The sequence below is a fragment of the Trachypithecus francoisi genome, unplaced genomic scaffold, assembly GCF_009764315.1.
Source record: "Trachypithecus francoisi isolate TF-2019V2 unplaced genomic scaffold, Tfra_2.0 Contig01579, whole genome shotgun sequence".
Classification (NCBI taxonomy): domain Eukaryota; kingdom Metazoa; phylum Chordata; class Mammalia; order Primates; family Cercopithecidae; genus Trachypithecus; species Trachypithecus francoisi.
In genome coordinates, this window is record NW_022681442.1 from 17,753,479 (window position 1) to 17,770,359 (window position 16,881).

At 44.4% G+C, this 16,881-nt stretch overlaps 1 protein-coding gene and 1 long non-coding RNA gene across 5 annotated transcripts in view; one reads left to right on the forward strand and one right to left on the reverse strand.

Moving 5' to 3' along the window:
• LOC117066721 overlaps positions 1-11,822 on the forward strand; it is a 130,032-nt gene extending 118,210 nt beyond the window's left edge. Inside the window, exons 2-3 of the long non-coding RNA XR_004430468.1 lie at positions 10,652-10,854; positions 11,454-11,822. This is a non-coding gene — a long non-coding RNA (uncharacterized LOC117066721). The remainder of the gene's footprint in view (positions 1-10,651; positions 10,855-11,453) is intronic.
• Positions 1-16,881, reverse strand: part of CASP7 (caspase 7) — a 53,195-nt gene that overhangs the window by 9,724 nt on the left and 26,590 nt on the right. For all 4 annotated transcript variants that reach the window (XM_033182277.1, XM_033182263.1, XM_033182254.1 and 1 more), the window contains 2 exons: positions 1,358-1,494; positions 752-880 (listed from right to left, as the gene is read on the reverse strand). In XM_033182277.1, coding sequence (XP_033038168.1) covers positions 752-880; positions 1,358-1,494 — 266 coding nt within the window. The remainder of the gene's footprint in view (positions 1-751; positions 881-1,357; positions 1,495-16,881) is intronic.

A 16,881-nucleotide genomic window follows, 5' to 3' on the forward strand; every position in this document is an offset into this window, starting at 1 on the left:
GGGCGAGGTGGTGGGCGCCTGTAGTCCCAGCTCTCTTGAGGCTGAGGCGGAGAATGGCGTAAACCCGGGAGGCGGAGCTTGCAGTGAGCTGAGATCCGGCCACTGCACTCCAGCTGGGCGACAGAGCGAGACTCCGTCTCAAAAAAAAAAAAAAAAAAAAAAAAAAAAAAAGAATTGGACCATTCTGTACATAAAGAATCTATTTCTCTTGCTGGACTTTCAGCTGATTTCATCATTTTACAAAGAGACTGAAGGCTCCTGACAGAAACCTGCCTACCCCAGGACAGGTATGGACTGGTCAAGAGGGAGGGAGGTTTCTCACACTCAAATTCCTCCGCCCTGCACAGGCATCCTCCTGAGATGGGCCTGGCCATGGTGGGAGGATCGCCTCCCTTAGGTGCAGGAAGAAGACAGATGGAGGGGCGGTAAGGGCTCAACTTTTCCTTTCTTGAGACAGGGTCTCACTCTGTCACCTAGGCTGGAGAGCAATGGTGTGATCATGGCTCACTGCACCCTTGACCTCCTAGGCCCAAGCAATCCTTCCATCTCAGCCTCCCAAGTAGCTGGGACTACAGGTGCATGCCATCATGCCTGGCTAATTAAAAAACAAACAAAAAAACCATTTTTGAGTTAGGGTATTGCCATTTTGCCCAGGCTAGTCTTGAACTCCTGGGTTCAAGGGATCCTCCCACCTTGGCTTCCCAAAGTTCTGGGATTGCAGATGTGAGTCACCACTCCTGGCAGCGCTTACCTTTTTTAAGCAGATCTTGCATCTTTGCACAAGAGCAGTCATTATGGACTGTCACGTCAAAACCCAGACTTCGGAAGCACTTGGAGAGTGCCTCGGCATCTTTGTCTGTTCCGTTTCGAATGCCCATACCTGTGGGAATCAAGTAACGAGTCCACAGGTGAGCATCCCCTGGCTGAATACCACACGTGGTACCAGTGGGCCGGGCGCTAAATGTACTGGCGCCAGCTGCAGCAGAAACACTCCAAGTATATACAATGCCTTCTAAGGCCACAATTTAAATGAATTGAAGCAAATTCAATGGGGAGGCTAACAGTGCAGGCTGCCACAACAGGTGAGCCTCCTGGTAACACTCAGCTCCCATCAAAGCCAAGGCTCTCCTGGATTCTCAGCCCTTTGGTCAAAGCCCCGCATCAGCTAATACATGTGGTGGGACCTTAGACTGAACGTTCTCCATTTCCACATAACCCTTTCCCCTGGATACAGCAACCCCGTCTTCAGAGGGGCTGTCTGCCACAGTAGGGGGATGCAGCATTTATCCCATAAATGTCTCATACAAATAGGACATGAAAGGGAACCAGAAAGATTAACCCATGCCCACACACCTACCTGTCACTTTATCAAAGTTCTTGTTGTTTATTATGATGCATTTGCCCATCTTCTCAAAATTCATGTTGTACTGATATGTAGGCACTCGGTCCCGGGTGGTCTTGATGGGTCGCTCTGAGACATTTTTCTTCTTCTTACTGGGGAAATAAAAAGTTCCATAGTCAGGGGCTGTGGAAGTGAGTATAGTAACGCCTCTTCATTTTACTACTAGTGTGAAAGAGGGGATGCCTAAGAAAACTGCAATATCCTTGAAGAAAAGACCTAGCGTGGACAGACTGCTCTGTTTAATTGTCATGTTTAAGTGGAACAGGGTCCCCTGGCAAATTTTATTAGATGCCAGAGAAATGCAAATTAAAATCACAATGTGATACCAGTACAAGCTCACCAGAAAGGCTACAGTGTAAAAGACGCAAAATGTTCAGCCCCCTGGATTAACAAACATCGCTGGTGGGAACCTACTTTGTACACCCATTGTGGAAACCCGGCAGAATTTACTGAAATAGAATGTATACATAATCTATGCCAGAGCAACTCCCCTGGGAAAAGCAAACGCGTTCACCAAGACAGGTCCACACATATCACAGCAATACCATTCAGCGATGGCCTCCCACAGAAAATAATCCGTACATCCATTTTCAGTCAAATGTACACATTGTTGAATGTTCATCTAATGAAATACTACACGAGAAGGAACAAACCACCGCAATGTGAAGCAACGTGAATAAACCTCACAAATATAACAGAGTGAAAGAACTGACATACAAAAGGGTATATACAAAGTTAAAAAGAACAAAACTAACAGCTAGGATCAGAAATCTGGAGACGGTTTTCCCTACGGTGGAGATCAGAGACCAGAGGGACATGGCGTCTTTCTTGAGGGTGACTCATATTTTGTTTCTTGGTATGGGTGCTGGTTACATGTGTGTTTCTGTTGGTGAAAATTTATCAGTATGTGCACGTTCTACGTGGATGTTATGTGTTAATAACATTTACATTAAAAGGGGGAAAAAGGAACAGAAGGATCACAACAAAAAAGTAGGCTCTTTCCAATCTCCAGACAACTGGTGGTCCAGTTTGCCAAAAGTCTAGCAGGTAGGCACTGTGGTGGGGCACGAGGCACCACGGAGCCGGCAGAGGGACACATTTCCAATGAGGGTGGGAAGCCATCTTGCCAGCCCTCCATGCCAATGTGAGCTCCAGGAGGGAGACATTTCTCTGTTCTGAAAATCACTGAATCCCCAGTAGGGAGAACAATGCCCAGCATATAAGTTGCTCAATAAATATTTGTTATATAAATGAATGAATAGAATCATATCCACTTCATTTTACAGATATGGAAACTGAGGTCCACAGGGAGACAGGATTGTCCCAGGTCACCCAGCTAGCGATGGGCGGGTCCAAGTCCGCTACCCTGTCCCCCAGAGTATTTGCTAGAATGATCTGCCTGCCCTTCTCCCATGGAGCCTAGCCAGAGTTAGAAGCAGCAAAATAAAAGTCAAAACCCAGCTTGTTACCTGACAAACATGGGGTCAAGGGTACCGCACTTGAGTTGTCATGGACTTCTATGGTTGGAGTTTCTCAAAATCTCTGAAAGGACACGGCCTTCCCCCTCTCTGCCCCGACTCCTATCTTACTCCAAATTACAGATGAGCTCTGTATGTCTAAGCTGCAGATGCTGTATTGTTGTTTTTCCCCGTGAACATGACTTTATCCTCCACTTTCGGAAAGTCAAATTTCTTCCATGCGGCCATTTTACTTTTAAAAGAGAAATAGTCCTGAATCTGTTTTGCCTTCTCTGGGTTCTTCCGCTGTTTTGTGTTCCATCTGGTTTACAGGGTGATGCTGGGTTTTCTTCACATTTCCTTCCACAAAGAAGCAGCACAAAAGAGCGCTGGACTTGGGGCTAGTCGGAACTCTGCGTCCACCTGCCCGTGTGACCTGATCTAATGAGTTGTTACCCTTTGCAGAGCACCAACTTCCTCTCATGTAACGCAGTCAGTTGCACACAGTAGGTGAAGCATTTTGTGATTGTCAGAAAATTAGATGGGAGGTGCAATGGCAGCAGGTACTTCCTGTGATGTCTCCCCACCTCCTGTCCCTTGGAGATGTATCAGCAAAGGGAGTTTCTGCACTGTTCAACGACACACCATTCAGGCAGCAATAGGATTTCCTTACTGCCACCCTGTTAATGACTGCTATTGACAGCGTCCTCTGTACTTTTTAAAATATGTGTGCACAGCTTTTCAAACACACAAAATCTCTGGTCTTTGATAGGCGCCTCAGAGGTAGGTAGAGGGGGAATAATCATGTCCATTTTACAAGTAACAATAATAATTAACATTTGTCAGTTCTTACTAGGGGCCTGGATATTGTTAAAACTCTCATCTGCATGTCCTCACTGAATTCTGATAGCAACTCAAAGAGGGAGGCAGATATCATCGTAACCCCCTTTAAGGATGAGCTGCGGAGGCTTGGGGTAGGGAAGTAACTAGCTCAGGGTTGTGAGGGGGCACAGCAAGTCCAAATCCAGGCAGTTGGCCATGGATTCAAAGAATTAAAATTGTTATAAAATCTCCATACTGCTTAAAGCAATCTACAGATTCCATGCAATCCCTATCAAAATACCAATGACATTCTTCAACAGAGATAGAAGAAAAAAAATCTAAAATTTATATGAAACCACAAAAGACCTAGAATAGCCAAAGCCATCCTGAGCAAAAGGAACAAAACTGGAGAAATGACATTACCTGACTTCAGATTATACTACAAAGCTATAGTAACCAAAACAGCATGGGACTTGCATAAAAACAGACGCACAGATTAATGGAAAAAAAAAAAAAAAAAGAGAAAATCCAGAAATGAATCTATGCATTTACAGTAAACTCATTTTCAACAAAGGGGCTAAGAACATACATTGGGGTAAGGACAATGTCTTCAATAAATGGTGCTGGGAAAACTAGATAACCATATGCAAAAGAATGGAACTGGACCCCTAACTATTGCCATATACAAAAATTAAATCAAAATGGATGAAAGATTTAAAGCTAAGACCTGAAACTATGAAACTACTAGAAGAAAATGTTGGAGAAACTCTCCAGGACATTGGTCTGGGCCAAGATTTCTTGAGTAAGACCTCAAAAGCAGAGGCAACCAATGCAAAAATAGTACATAAGTCCAAAAGAAGTATATTTACGTAGCTATTTCTTATTAGTATACCTGCCACCTATGGCCCAGGAGCTTTATAAAATCACTGCATGTTCTCACAGCCATGCTGCCTTTGTGTAGATAAGAAAATTCAAGTTCAGAGTTGGTATGTGATTCCTGGTGATCTGACCCCAAAGGGTGTGCTTTCTCTACTAGACTAGTTTTTCTTTGAACAAATACTGTTTTTGATACTAAAATTCAGGACAGGACTTACTCATCTTCCAGGTTACTTTTGTGGAGGGTGGAATATAATCTGTGACCTTTCTGAAATTAGGTCTCCTGGCCCAGTTAACCCCTCTACCAAGGTAGTTTCAGGGTGGGCTTCAACTAGTGCTCTTCACAACCCTTCAGAAAATACCAGAATGGGATAAAAGAAAAGAATACTGAATAGGTAGAGTTTTTATTTATTTATTTATTTTTGAGATGGAGTCTCTCTCTGTCACTCAGGCTGGAGTGCAGTGGCACGATCTCAGCTCACTGCGACCTCCTCCTCCCAGGTTCAAGCAATTCTCATGCTCGGCCTCCTGAGTAGCTGTGATTACAGGCGTGCACTACCACGCCCAGCTAATTTTTGTATTTTTAGTAGACATGGTTTCACCATGTTGCCCAGGCTGGTCTTGAACTCCTGAACTCAGGTGATCCACCCGCCTTGCCCTCCCAAAGTATTGGGATTACAGGTGTGAGCCACCGTGTCTGGCCTAAAGTAGGTTCTTAACATGTCAACTGAATTTCAGAGCAAACTTCCTGGGTTCTGCGGCTAATTTAAGGCTATTCAAAGATCCTAAGAGTAGCATGAAGTCTAGCAGGCTGGAAGTCACAGTTTATGCACTAAAATCCTTTCAGAGATAAAGTCCTACTTCTTTCTTCTGTGGTATGGATCTCAATGATGATATCAAAGTAAAAAACAAGCTGACATTTTTTTAAAGCTGTCATTAGCTCATCCTCAGTGATGAGCAAAACAAAACTAGCAAGCACCCTTTATGAGAAAAACAGAATTAGATATGTTATGTGAAAAATAAAAGGACTCTGATTCTATCAGAATAAAATTTGGAAAATTAACTGGTTACATAAAAAGAACACAACAGAGGAAGAAAGATAAACACTTTACGAAAACACTGTCCATGGTTATGAAAAGTACCTTAAAATTGAATATGAAATATGGTCCTCACTCCTGGTAAATATCTCAAAAGGGTGATACCTAGTCTGCCCCTAAATTGAACTCCTATTTTTCAAAATGAACTTAATATCTGCTTCCTCCTTCTGGATTTGAGTCTGCCAATATTAATTTCTCCTTCTAAGCAAAAGAACTTAGCTAGTCTGCCCCTAAAATGAACTCTTATTTTTCAAAATGAACTTGGTATCTGCTTCCTCCTTCTGGATTTGAGTCAGTCAATATTAATTTTTCCTTCTAACCAAAATAGCTTTTTGTTAAACTCACATCTTCCCAGACCACAGATGTGTGTTTGTGAGTGACTATCAATTCAACCCCATTGAATTCATCTTCCTAAGAAGAGCTGGCTTTGGGAAAACTCCGTCCACAGCTTAACTTTGAAGAAGCAAACCCTGATAATTAGATTAAGCATGTAACTGGAGACAGACAAAGAAAAGGTGCAAATGATTGTCTAGAAGGCATCAGGAGGAAAGCATCAGAAAAAAAGGGGGAGAGGGATGAAAAGTCTACTGCTTATAGATATATTCGGCAAGAATGGGCGTCTAAGAGATTAGGCTTCCACCTAAGAACTGTGTTGTTTTGGGGTACCTTCTTTCCCTCGGGGATTATATCCCTTTCACCCCCATTCTCCCTTTGAGGCTACAATGAGAGCCACCATATTGGTAGAAAGTGATTTGTCATCCGGCCCACTTGACCCTGCAGCCACCACTGATTGGTCCAGGGGGCACCTGATCCCCAGGCTGGGCCAATCAGCCCTGTTCCCTGGGAATTTGAGAACTGAAATTGAGAAAATGGGTCAGTCTCTGTCAAGGTGATTAAAATGAGAGTTGGTGGCTGCCATGTTTTACCATGTGGCCTGAGCAGCCAAGAGGACAGACTGGCAAAGATTGGGCAGAACAAAGCCAATGGATAAGAGAAATGTGGGAATGGAGGAGGAGAGGGGGTAATGTTCACCCAAGATTCCTGTGAGCCTGAGTGTTCCTTTAAAAAGAAATCAAGCTGGGCATGGTGGCTCATGTCTGTATTCCCAGCACTTTGGGAGGCTGAGACGGGCAGATCACCTGAGGTCAGGAGTTCAAGACCAGCCTGGCCAACGTGGTGAAACCCTGTCTCTACAAAATACAAAAATTAGCTGGGCGTGGTGGCGTGTGCCTGTAATCCCAAGCTACTAGGGAGGCTGAGGCAGAAGAATCACTTGAACCCAGGAGGTGGAGGTTGCAGTGAGCTGAGATCATGCCTTTGCACTCCAGCCTGGGTGACAGAGCAAGACTCTGTCTAGAAAAAAAAAAAAAGAAGAAGAAAAAAGAGAAATCAGATCCCACCATCACCACTTAAAGCCCTCCCAGGGCTCCCTGTGAAACTCTGTTCCAGGGTTTCAGAAGCCTTCAGGATGTCCCTGCTGGCCTGTTGGCCACAGTTCCGGTGCAGCTCTCCCCTGCACAGCTCAGATCTGCTTGCAGAGGATCACAGGGCATGGCAGGACCCAGGGCACCCACGATGATTCCTACCCAGTGGAGCTGGCCACTGTCCCTTGGTCTCTTGTTTCTGCACGCAGCAACCCTAGTCCATTGGGCATCATGCTGCTTGCTCCCTCAGGCCAGGACCCTGGAAGGCTCAAGCTACATCATCTTTTGACCTGATGTCCACCATTGCCTCCTAACGGGCTTCTCTCCAAAATGAGCTTTTAAAAACGGTAAGGCCAGGTGTGGTGGCTCATACCTGTAATCCCAGCACTTTCCAAGGCCAGCGTGGGCAGATCACGAGGCCAGAAGTTCGAACAACCTGGGTGACATGGAGAAACTTGGTCTCCACAAAAAATACAAATAAATAAATAAAGCCAGGCATGGTGGTGCACGCCTATAGTCCCAGCTGCTTGGGAGGCTGAGGTGAGAGGATCACTTGAGCCTGGGAGGCAGAGGCTGCAGTGAGCCGAGATCGCACCACTGCATTCCAGCCTCGGCAACAGAGACCCTGTACTTAAAAAAAAAAAAGATAAATCCAGTCAGATTAGTTCCTTGCCCAGAGCCATCCAGTGGTTTTCTCATATGTTGGGAAGGACTCCAGAGTCCTGACCACAGCCCACAGGGCCTACATGAGTTACTACCCTTATTATATCCACTTTTTCCTTCCCACTCTTGCCTCAGCCTCCAGAGTAGCTGGGATTACAGGTGCACACCACCATGCCCGGGTAATTTTTTTTTGTATTTTTAGTAGAGATGGGGTTTCACCATGTTGGGTAGGTTGGTCTCAAACTCCTAACCTCAGGTAATCTGCCCGCCTTGGCCTCCCAGAGTGCTGGGATTACAGGCGTGAACCACCGCACCGGCCCCTGCTTTAACTTTTAAATTCATCACCTGATCTCAAATTAGAGCTATATTGTCTCCTGCTAGAGTATAAACTCTATGAGGGCAGGACCTGGACGACTTCACTGCAGTTCCCCAGCTTCTACAACAGTGCCCGACACATAGCAGGTGCCCAACAGTGTTTTGTGAATGAGTGAAGAGCGTTTCGTGCTGAAGAAATACCACAGTCAGAGGCCCTGGGCCACCTCCAGTTTAGATGGAGATCAGGTAAATGGAGTTGCCATCCTGCCTGGTGACCAGCAGGACATGTCAGGGGCAGGTGAGGGAGGGGCACACTGGTACCTGCACTTCCACTTTACCAGTTCTTGTTGCAAGGCTGCTGCGGAGACACTCATTAGGTACAGTCTCATTAGGCTCAAAGTTCACATATAGGAAGAGAACAGATTTCTGAGAGGGAGTTGATTCAGGGCAGCCCTTCCTGCTGATTCTGCAGGAATGCAGGATAACTCTTTTGCTTCAGTATTTCTTTCAGGTGGGAGACCTAATACTACTTGGAAACATTTTTGGAGTAATAAGTTTTCTTCCCTCATTTCCCCCGATTCTCCCATTCCAATGTTGAATCTTCACAGCACACCTCAATTACAAGAGCTGTCTGGCAGACATAAGCTTATTCAATTAGTCACATGTTCCCACAATAACCAGGTTGGATCATAAAGGAAGGGTTCTTTAATCAAAATCACACAGTACTGTAAACAAGAATGAGGAAGCTCTTTATGTTCTGATGTGGGACAATCTCCAATAACTCGTGTTAAGTGCAGAACAAAACCAAAGTGCAGAACAATGGCAGCAGTGTGCTACCTTTTGAAAAAAACTGAGAAGAAAAGATGTTTAGATTTGCTCATATCTGCATAAAGAGACACTGGACGGATGGTGCAGTAGATAAATCCATGGATTCAGGGGCTGGACTGCGTAGATTTGAATCCCTATTCTACCACATAGCTGTGTGACTGTGGGCAAGTTACTTAACCTCTCTGTGCCTGTGCTTCCTCATTTGTTCAAAGGACAAAATAAGAGCATCTAGCTCAGAGCTTGTAAACAAGTTAATATTCACAAAGCATTTAGAACAGTGTGTGTCCTGTAAATAAACATCATGATTATTACTGTTATTGATACAGGAGATAGAAATTATTTAGGCAGATAGTAAGAGTATAAGAGTCCTCCACAGAATTTCCCTTTTAACAAAAAGCAGCCCCCAAATCATTTCTTTTTATTTTTTTGTAACAAAGAGCAGCCTCAAAAATCGAGCTGCAGACACAGATAAGCTAGAAGCTTGCACAGGTGAACGCCGGCAGCGGTGCCAATAGGAAAAGGCTACTTAAGGGCCAGGTATGTGTAACAGGGAGGCTCCATCTTCCCTTTTCTTTGTCACCATGTGTACAGTAAGGAAACAGGTAACATGGCACTGGCCAGGTGGAGAACCAGCTGCATAATACAAGATGAGGGTGGGGTGGTCAGCTTTTTCATGCCTATGCAAATGGCACACCTGGTCCAACCAATCTTTTGCACCCTATGTAAATCAGCTATCACCTCCTCAAGCTCATCTATGAAACTCCTTGCATTCCACTGGGGGAACCAGCAACCCATTTCTCTTGGACCCCTTTCTCTCTGCAGCAGAGAGAGCTCTTCTCTTTCTTTTGCTTATTAAACTTCCACTCTGAACCTCAGTATTTGTGTGTCTGTGTCCTAGTTTTCCGTGGCCGTGAGACAACGAATCTCGGGTATTTACTCCCGACAATGATGCTGGTTCATTATTATGTCTGTCTTTCTGTGTGGTCATCTGTGTTACAGGGAGCTGGGAGCAGACAGCAAGCAAGAGTGGAAAGAACTCTGTGTAACTTTTTTATTATATACAAATAAGTTATTCAAAACGCTAAACTAATAATTACCATTTAATAGTTAAAAGTCATTTGCTTGCTACAAATGGATTTCAAGATCTGGCTTATTCTGAAGATCACTGGATTCATAATTTTTTGTGCTAATTGAGAGGGCTCCCTAGATGCCCCATTTTTCTATTTTTCACTGTGACTTTATCCCTCTGCCTAGTCTTCTAAACTTCTTACTCCTCTGTGTCAGCAATAACAAGAATAAATACATAATGTCACTTTTTCATCATTTACCACTTTACATATATTATCTCATTTAATCTTCTATGAGGTATTAACTCCATTTCACAGAGAGATGAAATCAGCTTGTCCAAAATTACAAAGCTAGAGAGGAATAGAGCCTAGATTCATTCCGAGGTGTAACACCAAGTCTCCTATTCCAGAGTTTCTCATCTTTGTTAAAATTCGGATTCCTGTGCTTTGCTCTAGACCTACAGAATGAGTCTCAGGTCAGGAGTGGGCGTTTTCCTGGGACAATCTCCAGTAAGTAGCGTTAAGCACAGAACAAAAGCAACGTGCAGAACGACGGCAGCAGCAGAGGGTCTGAGCATCTCGGACCCTCTGAAGCTTGAGGGTCAAGACAAAAGCCTGTCTGTCCACTGCATGGGCCCTCTTGGCTCCGACCTTTCATTGCTGTCTCTGATCTTGTTTCAATTCCCTCGCCTACTTCCAGAGCCCGAGGAAGCGGAGAAGCTGATGGAAGATGTTGGCCCCACATTCCTGCATGGTGCCGATGCGCACTCCTGTGTGGGGCGGAGAACACCAGCTCGCTCCACTGTATCGAACACCTCTCCAGCTGTGCACAGCCTTTTGGCTCCTTGGCTCTTGGACAGAAGACGGAACCTGACACACCTCAGGAAGCACAGCCTCTGGAAGGTGCCCCTCTGCAGCAGTGAGGGTGTATTTAGGGCCACGGGGGCAATTTACAACTCTCCATGAAACCTGCAAGGTCTCCTAGCAGTGACCGCTGAGCAGAACATTAAACTGAAATTCCTTTAATGCCACCACCAAAATCCTTCCAGGAAATGCCCCAGCGGGCAGTGTCATCCTTAGAGTCTCCTTCCTTTGTAACAAACTGTGTAGAGTCCTCGGGGCAGCCTGGGTGTGAGCAGTAATTCACTCTCAGCACAGTCAGAGGAGGCATGCTTTGTAATCCCAGTCCTAGCAGCAAATAGAGTTACTGTCTGTTTGGAAATCAGCTGCTGGAACCGAGCAGATCATCAGATAAACAACTGCTACTGGATAGCAGAAAGGGCCTCAAGGGCTCCCAGGAGACTGTGCTAATTAATTAGCCAATGGCACAAAGAAGACAACAGTCCATAGCTCAGCCCAGCAGGTTCTCCCAGGGGTGAGAGCTGGGGAGGGAATAAGAAAGAAAATAAAATGCTTTCAAAGGTTCAGATTAGAAACTTCTTCAGCTGGCGATCATCCCCAAAGACATGATTTTCTAAAAGTGGCTGTTCTTGTTTCTCCAGGTTCCTAGGACCTCACAGCAGAAGATGTTGAAGCATGTGAGAACAGCTGTACCCTGCCAAAAGGGGAGGCAGGAGGAAAAGGCCGCTGAGATTCTTTCAAGTCCAGATCAACGGGAATAAGTTTTTCTTCGGAAGCTGATGAACAATACAAACGGTGGAGGAACCACTTCAGATATTTTTAAAGTCACCATGAAGAAGTATGAGTATTTTTATAGACTTATGCTTTACAAATTGAATTAACAATCATTATCCCACTGATTCTGCAAAGTGCAGACGAGAGGCAAAGAAAGACAAGGCAAATAAAACTGGCCAGGGTATTTTTTCCTCCAGAGTTTATCACTTCCCATTCTATCCATCCTCCTCTTTTTCCTCTCTTTGCTAACTGCTGATGCAACTACCTTTACTTTGGCCCTTTTTACATTCTAAAGACTTTTACTAAGATACTTTGCGAAGAAACATCTGATTCTTGTTTTAGAATCTGCCATTAAGTGCAAAGTCCAAGATAAACCGGAGCAGTGAATTCAAAGTTCTAAATCCGCTTAAAAGCTTCTGTGTTCCACAATTCCCTGCAGATTTAAAAAAAGAAATCTGGCTACTAAATCACTATGCTTAGGACTAGACAAGCAAGATCACAACACACTACAATATCACGGTAGAATGACTTACTCAGTGTACTTAAGTGTGCACTAAAATGCAAAGGAAAGTTAATGAACAGAGCAGGTTGAATCCAGTGCTTCCTAACCATCCCAACTCTTTCTTCATGTTGAGTTTTCTTGCCAATATGGGCAAGTACCATTATCTTTGTTTCCAGATGTGTTCAGATAAGCATAAATCTCTGCTAGGAACACAAATAGTGCCAGCATCAACTATCAGGAAGGAACCAGACTGTCCTAGCTTCTTAGGTAGACAGCCATTTCTTGCAACTTCTAATTTCACAGTGTGAGCTCAACTCAGTCGTTTTCACTACAACACAGTCAAGAGTCAAAAAATTATAACCAAGCTCTCATGATTATTTAGATAAAAAGGCCTCCTTGAAGAGCCTACAGCAACTTGTATCAGAAAACATTATAGGATAAAAATATTCTGCCTACTTTACAAAGAAGTGAAAAACCTTAGAAAGAGTACAATGGATTTTTACAATCCACTCTGGGTGCAAGTATAATTTTCCCCATCACTGGAGTGGATAAATACAGGTTTTATCCTCTTATGGATCCCCCAGGCTACTCAAAATGTGAATTATGCCTTTCTATATTTGGAAAGGAATATAAGCATGCAAGAAGCCCACTGCGATTAATTTTCTAAAGTATCACCATGAATAGGATTCCCAGTAGCTCTATCTGCTTGCAGACATTCATCAGCATGAAAGTAAACACACCACCAGGCTCACATTTCCCCAGAGCTGTTTCATTCGGAACTAGAGCTCTGGTTTTCGTAGCCACTTTGTCTAAATATTTTTGGGATGATTCATTCATGGTCTCAACATCTCAACAGAGGGCATCCCCATGGTCCTAACATACCAAGGCACAGAGCAAGACAGAGAAGAAAAGAAAGAGTGAAGGTAGTACCTAGTGTCTCCATCCGAAAACAGTTCCCTTTGCATCAGAACTAGGCTGTGCCCTGAGACGACAGGAAGTGAGTTTCCTTCTTCTCTGTAATAATAAAAACTCAACATGCTCGGAGCTCAGCAGGGGATAAGACTGGCACAGGCCGCCTGGCCCTGAAGGCCTGTGACTGAATCAGCAGTGAACTGCACGCTGGAGTTTTCCATAGGACCATTCAAACTCGGGCTGGGAAGGTCACACTGGCCTCTCCCTTCTCTGCTGACCGGCAGAAATGCCCCGGCTCCCCATTGTAGCACCCCCCCAACCCTGGGATGGCTCCCTAGGGAAAAAAGCAACTGTCTGTGAACATGGGGTCCAAAGGAAAAAAACAAACAAATTTCCATAAACATGCAGCCAGGAGCACAATGTTTAAGAGTGAAAAATCAGAAACAACAGGGGAATAGCTGAGCAAGAGACGGAGTATCAACAGAACAAACCATCATAGAGTTAAAGTTGATGAGCGTCACTCACGGTCAACCCACTGAAGTGCCAAATATACGACAGGCTGCAAAACAGCACTCACGTGACGGCAAAACATGTCAAACTATAGGTAAGTTCATCAACAAAAGCCGGAAGTGTGTGGTGAAGTAAAGAGTTCAGGTTCATTAGGTCATGTTTTTCCTTTAAAGGTACTCAAGTGAATAATAAAAATAATAGGAGACCATGGAAGCATACCAAAGCTCTTCATTTTCAAACGAGGCATACAAACATTTTTCAATGATCTTGCATAAAGTAAACGATCCAGGAGTTGCTGTATTTCCCCATCTCAACCCTCCAAACGCAACAAGGAAAATGCGAACACATAAAAACAAAACACTTATAAAGTGAACTGCTCAGCAATGCTTTTCTCAATTTCTTGGTTCAGGACCACAGTCTAGAAAGGGTGTGAAGCTGACAGAATGAGCTTATGACACCTGCTACCCTGCACAAGCCTCTCGATCATCTGCCATCCTCAGGTCTGTGAACAAGAGAGAAAATTCGCTCTATACATTTTTTCTCTGAAATTCAGTTGCAAAAATACAGACATGGGGAAGCAAACTCAGTTTAAAAGAGGCTAAGGAGAAGAATACATCCCCCTCACCAAAACATATTAACCTCCACATATCCCTCTTTCCCCTAAAAAAAAAAAAAAAAAAAAGTAGGGTCCCTGACAATAAAAATTGACACATGACTTTAAAACAAATCATCCAGGGTAGGGGAAGGAATAAAAGGCTAAATTGTCTTAAATAGCCTAATAGACTGAGTGGAAGATACAATGATCTGTATTACAGCTGCAGGGTCCAGTATTAGAAGAGCTAACATACTTCAGTCCTTACTTAATCACTCCACCCATCTTTTCCCCTTAAAACTGACCACTGGCATGCAGGGTGGCTTATGCCTGTAATCCCAGCACTTTGGGAGGCCAAGGCAGGCAGATCACCTGAGGTCAGGAGTTTGAGACAAGCTTGGCCAACATGGTGAAACCCTGTCTCTGCTAAAAACACAAAAAAAATTAGCCAGGAGTGGTGGCATGTGCCTGTAATCCCAGGTACTCGGGAGGCTGAGGCACAAGAATTGCTTGAACCTGGGAGGTGGAGGTTGCAGGGAGGCGAGATCACACCACTGCACTCCAGCCTGGGCAACAGAGTGAGACTCCATCTCAAAACAAAACAAACAAAATTCTCACCATCACAGATCCTTGAGAGAAAGAAAGCCAGCAGCTCAGGGGTTAAACATGCAATGCCATGCTCACATTTCCTATCTGTGATCACATGTTCATGTGAGAAGCAACTGGTTATGTTTTCATAGTACTTTTCTATTACTAGGTTTAATTTTTCTGTGCTAATAGTGTTCTAGGTTTCTATTACTGTGAAAAGCTGATGATTTACCTTACCTTTTCACTTTGAGTTAATTTTTCCCCTCTAGAAGAGCAATAACTGAAAAGAACTGGAGGTATCCCACAGATGCAGAAGCTACAGCTTTGCCGTTCCTAGACCTCCACCTACGTTTTGGTGTCCTGTGCTTGCTGCTCCTGAAATGTGCACTTGGCCCTCTTCACTGGAAAGCCCATTGCTCGCCCTGCTGGGACAGCTATCCCTATGCCATTCCTCTGCCACTGGAAAGCCTATTGCTCGCCCTGCTGGGACAGCTATCCCTATGCCATTCCTCTGCCACTGGAAAGCCCATTGCTTGCCCTGCTGGGACAGCTATCCCTATACCATCCCTCCGCCAAAGTGAAGCAGAGAGGAGGCTGTGTACATGAAGAAAATTTGCTGACCCACTTGGGTGGAAGGAAAAAACCACTCTGTGGGTGGATTAATGTAGATGAACAGCCTGGTGCCACCACAGTCGTGGGTGCTGCCTGATGCTGGGGGGAAGCCCTGGACCACAAGTTAGGCCTGTGTCTTGGCCCTGGTCTTGCTGGGTGGCTACGCTTCACCTCTCTGGTCTTCCTTTCCTTGATCATAATGAAGGGAATTAGGTAAGTTACATTAGGGGTTCTCCCAGTGTTAAAATCATGATTCTATGATTTCTTCCTCAGTAGGCACATTCAGGAAATTCAGGAAGCTGACAGTTACTCTGATTCTTATAACAATCCTGTGGGCAGAAATTAAAATCTCTATTTTGCAGATAAGGAAGCTGAGGCACAGGAAGGTCACGTGACTTGCTACAGTCTCTCAAACAGTAAGTGGGAGGAAGGGCCAGGATCTGAACCCCGGCTGACTCACTCAACTTTGCTACTTTTATTATTTTACATAGTGTCATCACTGCTTCAAATACAGCATTAAATCTTTATCATTCTCTATGTACAAATTTGGGAGACAGGTCTCTAATTTTCTGGCAGCTGAATTTGAATCCTTCCTTTATTGAAAAGTAAATGCCCTGCATAAATTTCAATGTTCATATATTTTTTAGTGGGCCCAGATCTGGCCCCTTTCAATCAATGGGCATCACGGCACAATTTTTGCTTAACTTGAAACATATTCTTTGGAATGAATTAAGGTCTGCCTTCTTTGTTCTTGTCTCTGATTCCAAAGCATTGTGTCTTCTAAAACAGTTTTTTAACCCCTCTCCAGATGAAAAAGCCTGCCACGTGGATCTTCCTTATAATTATACAAATAACATATTTTTTTATAGGGATGTGTTTACATATAACACTCACTGGTGAAGAGAAGCCCAAGATGCCTCCAGGAGAGAGAATTATAAACAAATGGCATTTATTAGCCACCCTCCAGCAGGCAAAGGCTGGAAAACACAGATGACACCAAGGGTAAAACCCATGTGATCCGAGCCAGTGCCTGGAAAATAGGAAGTTTAGCAAATGTTGACAATAGATCTTTTCTTCTGCGCTCTTCCACTGGGAAACCAGAAGGGTAAACAAACTCCTCGGCAGAGACACACGAGACTCCACGGAGGCCCAGGGGAAATCTGAGACTGCGTGAAACCTGTCTTCCCCATTTTTTCCTTTTCTTAAATTCTGACCTTGAGCAGAGTTCAGAAGGGAGCCTCCGATTTCTCAGGTTCCTAGGAGAGAACATCTTCTAGGCTGCTGGCCAGGGCTTGGTCTTGGACCTACAATGGCTCCTTGTGGCCTATGCTATTAAGACCAAACTCACCCTGTCCAGCAGATTCTGCCCACTTTCCTAGGCAGAAGCCATGTCGGTGGCCTTGCCTGAATCATCTCCACCCTGGCCCTGAGGTTCCACCGGTCCCCTGATAACCCCCTGCTTTTCCTGACAACTCAAGTTTCAGCTCCTCCTCCAGTCCTTCCTTATCCTTCCGTCCCCAACCTGCCACAGCTCCAAGGCTATGTCCTACAATTCAGCAATTAGTTATTATTTTCTGTA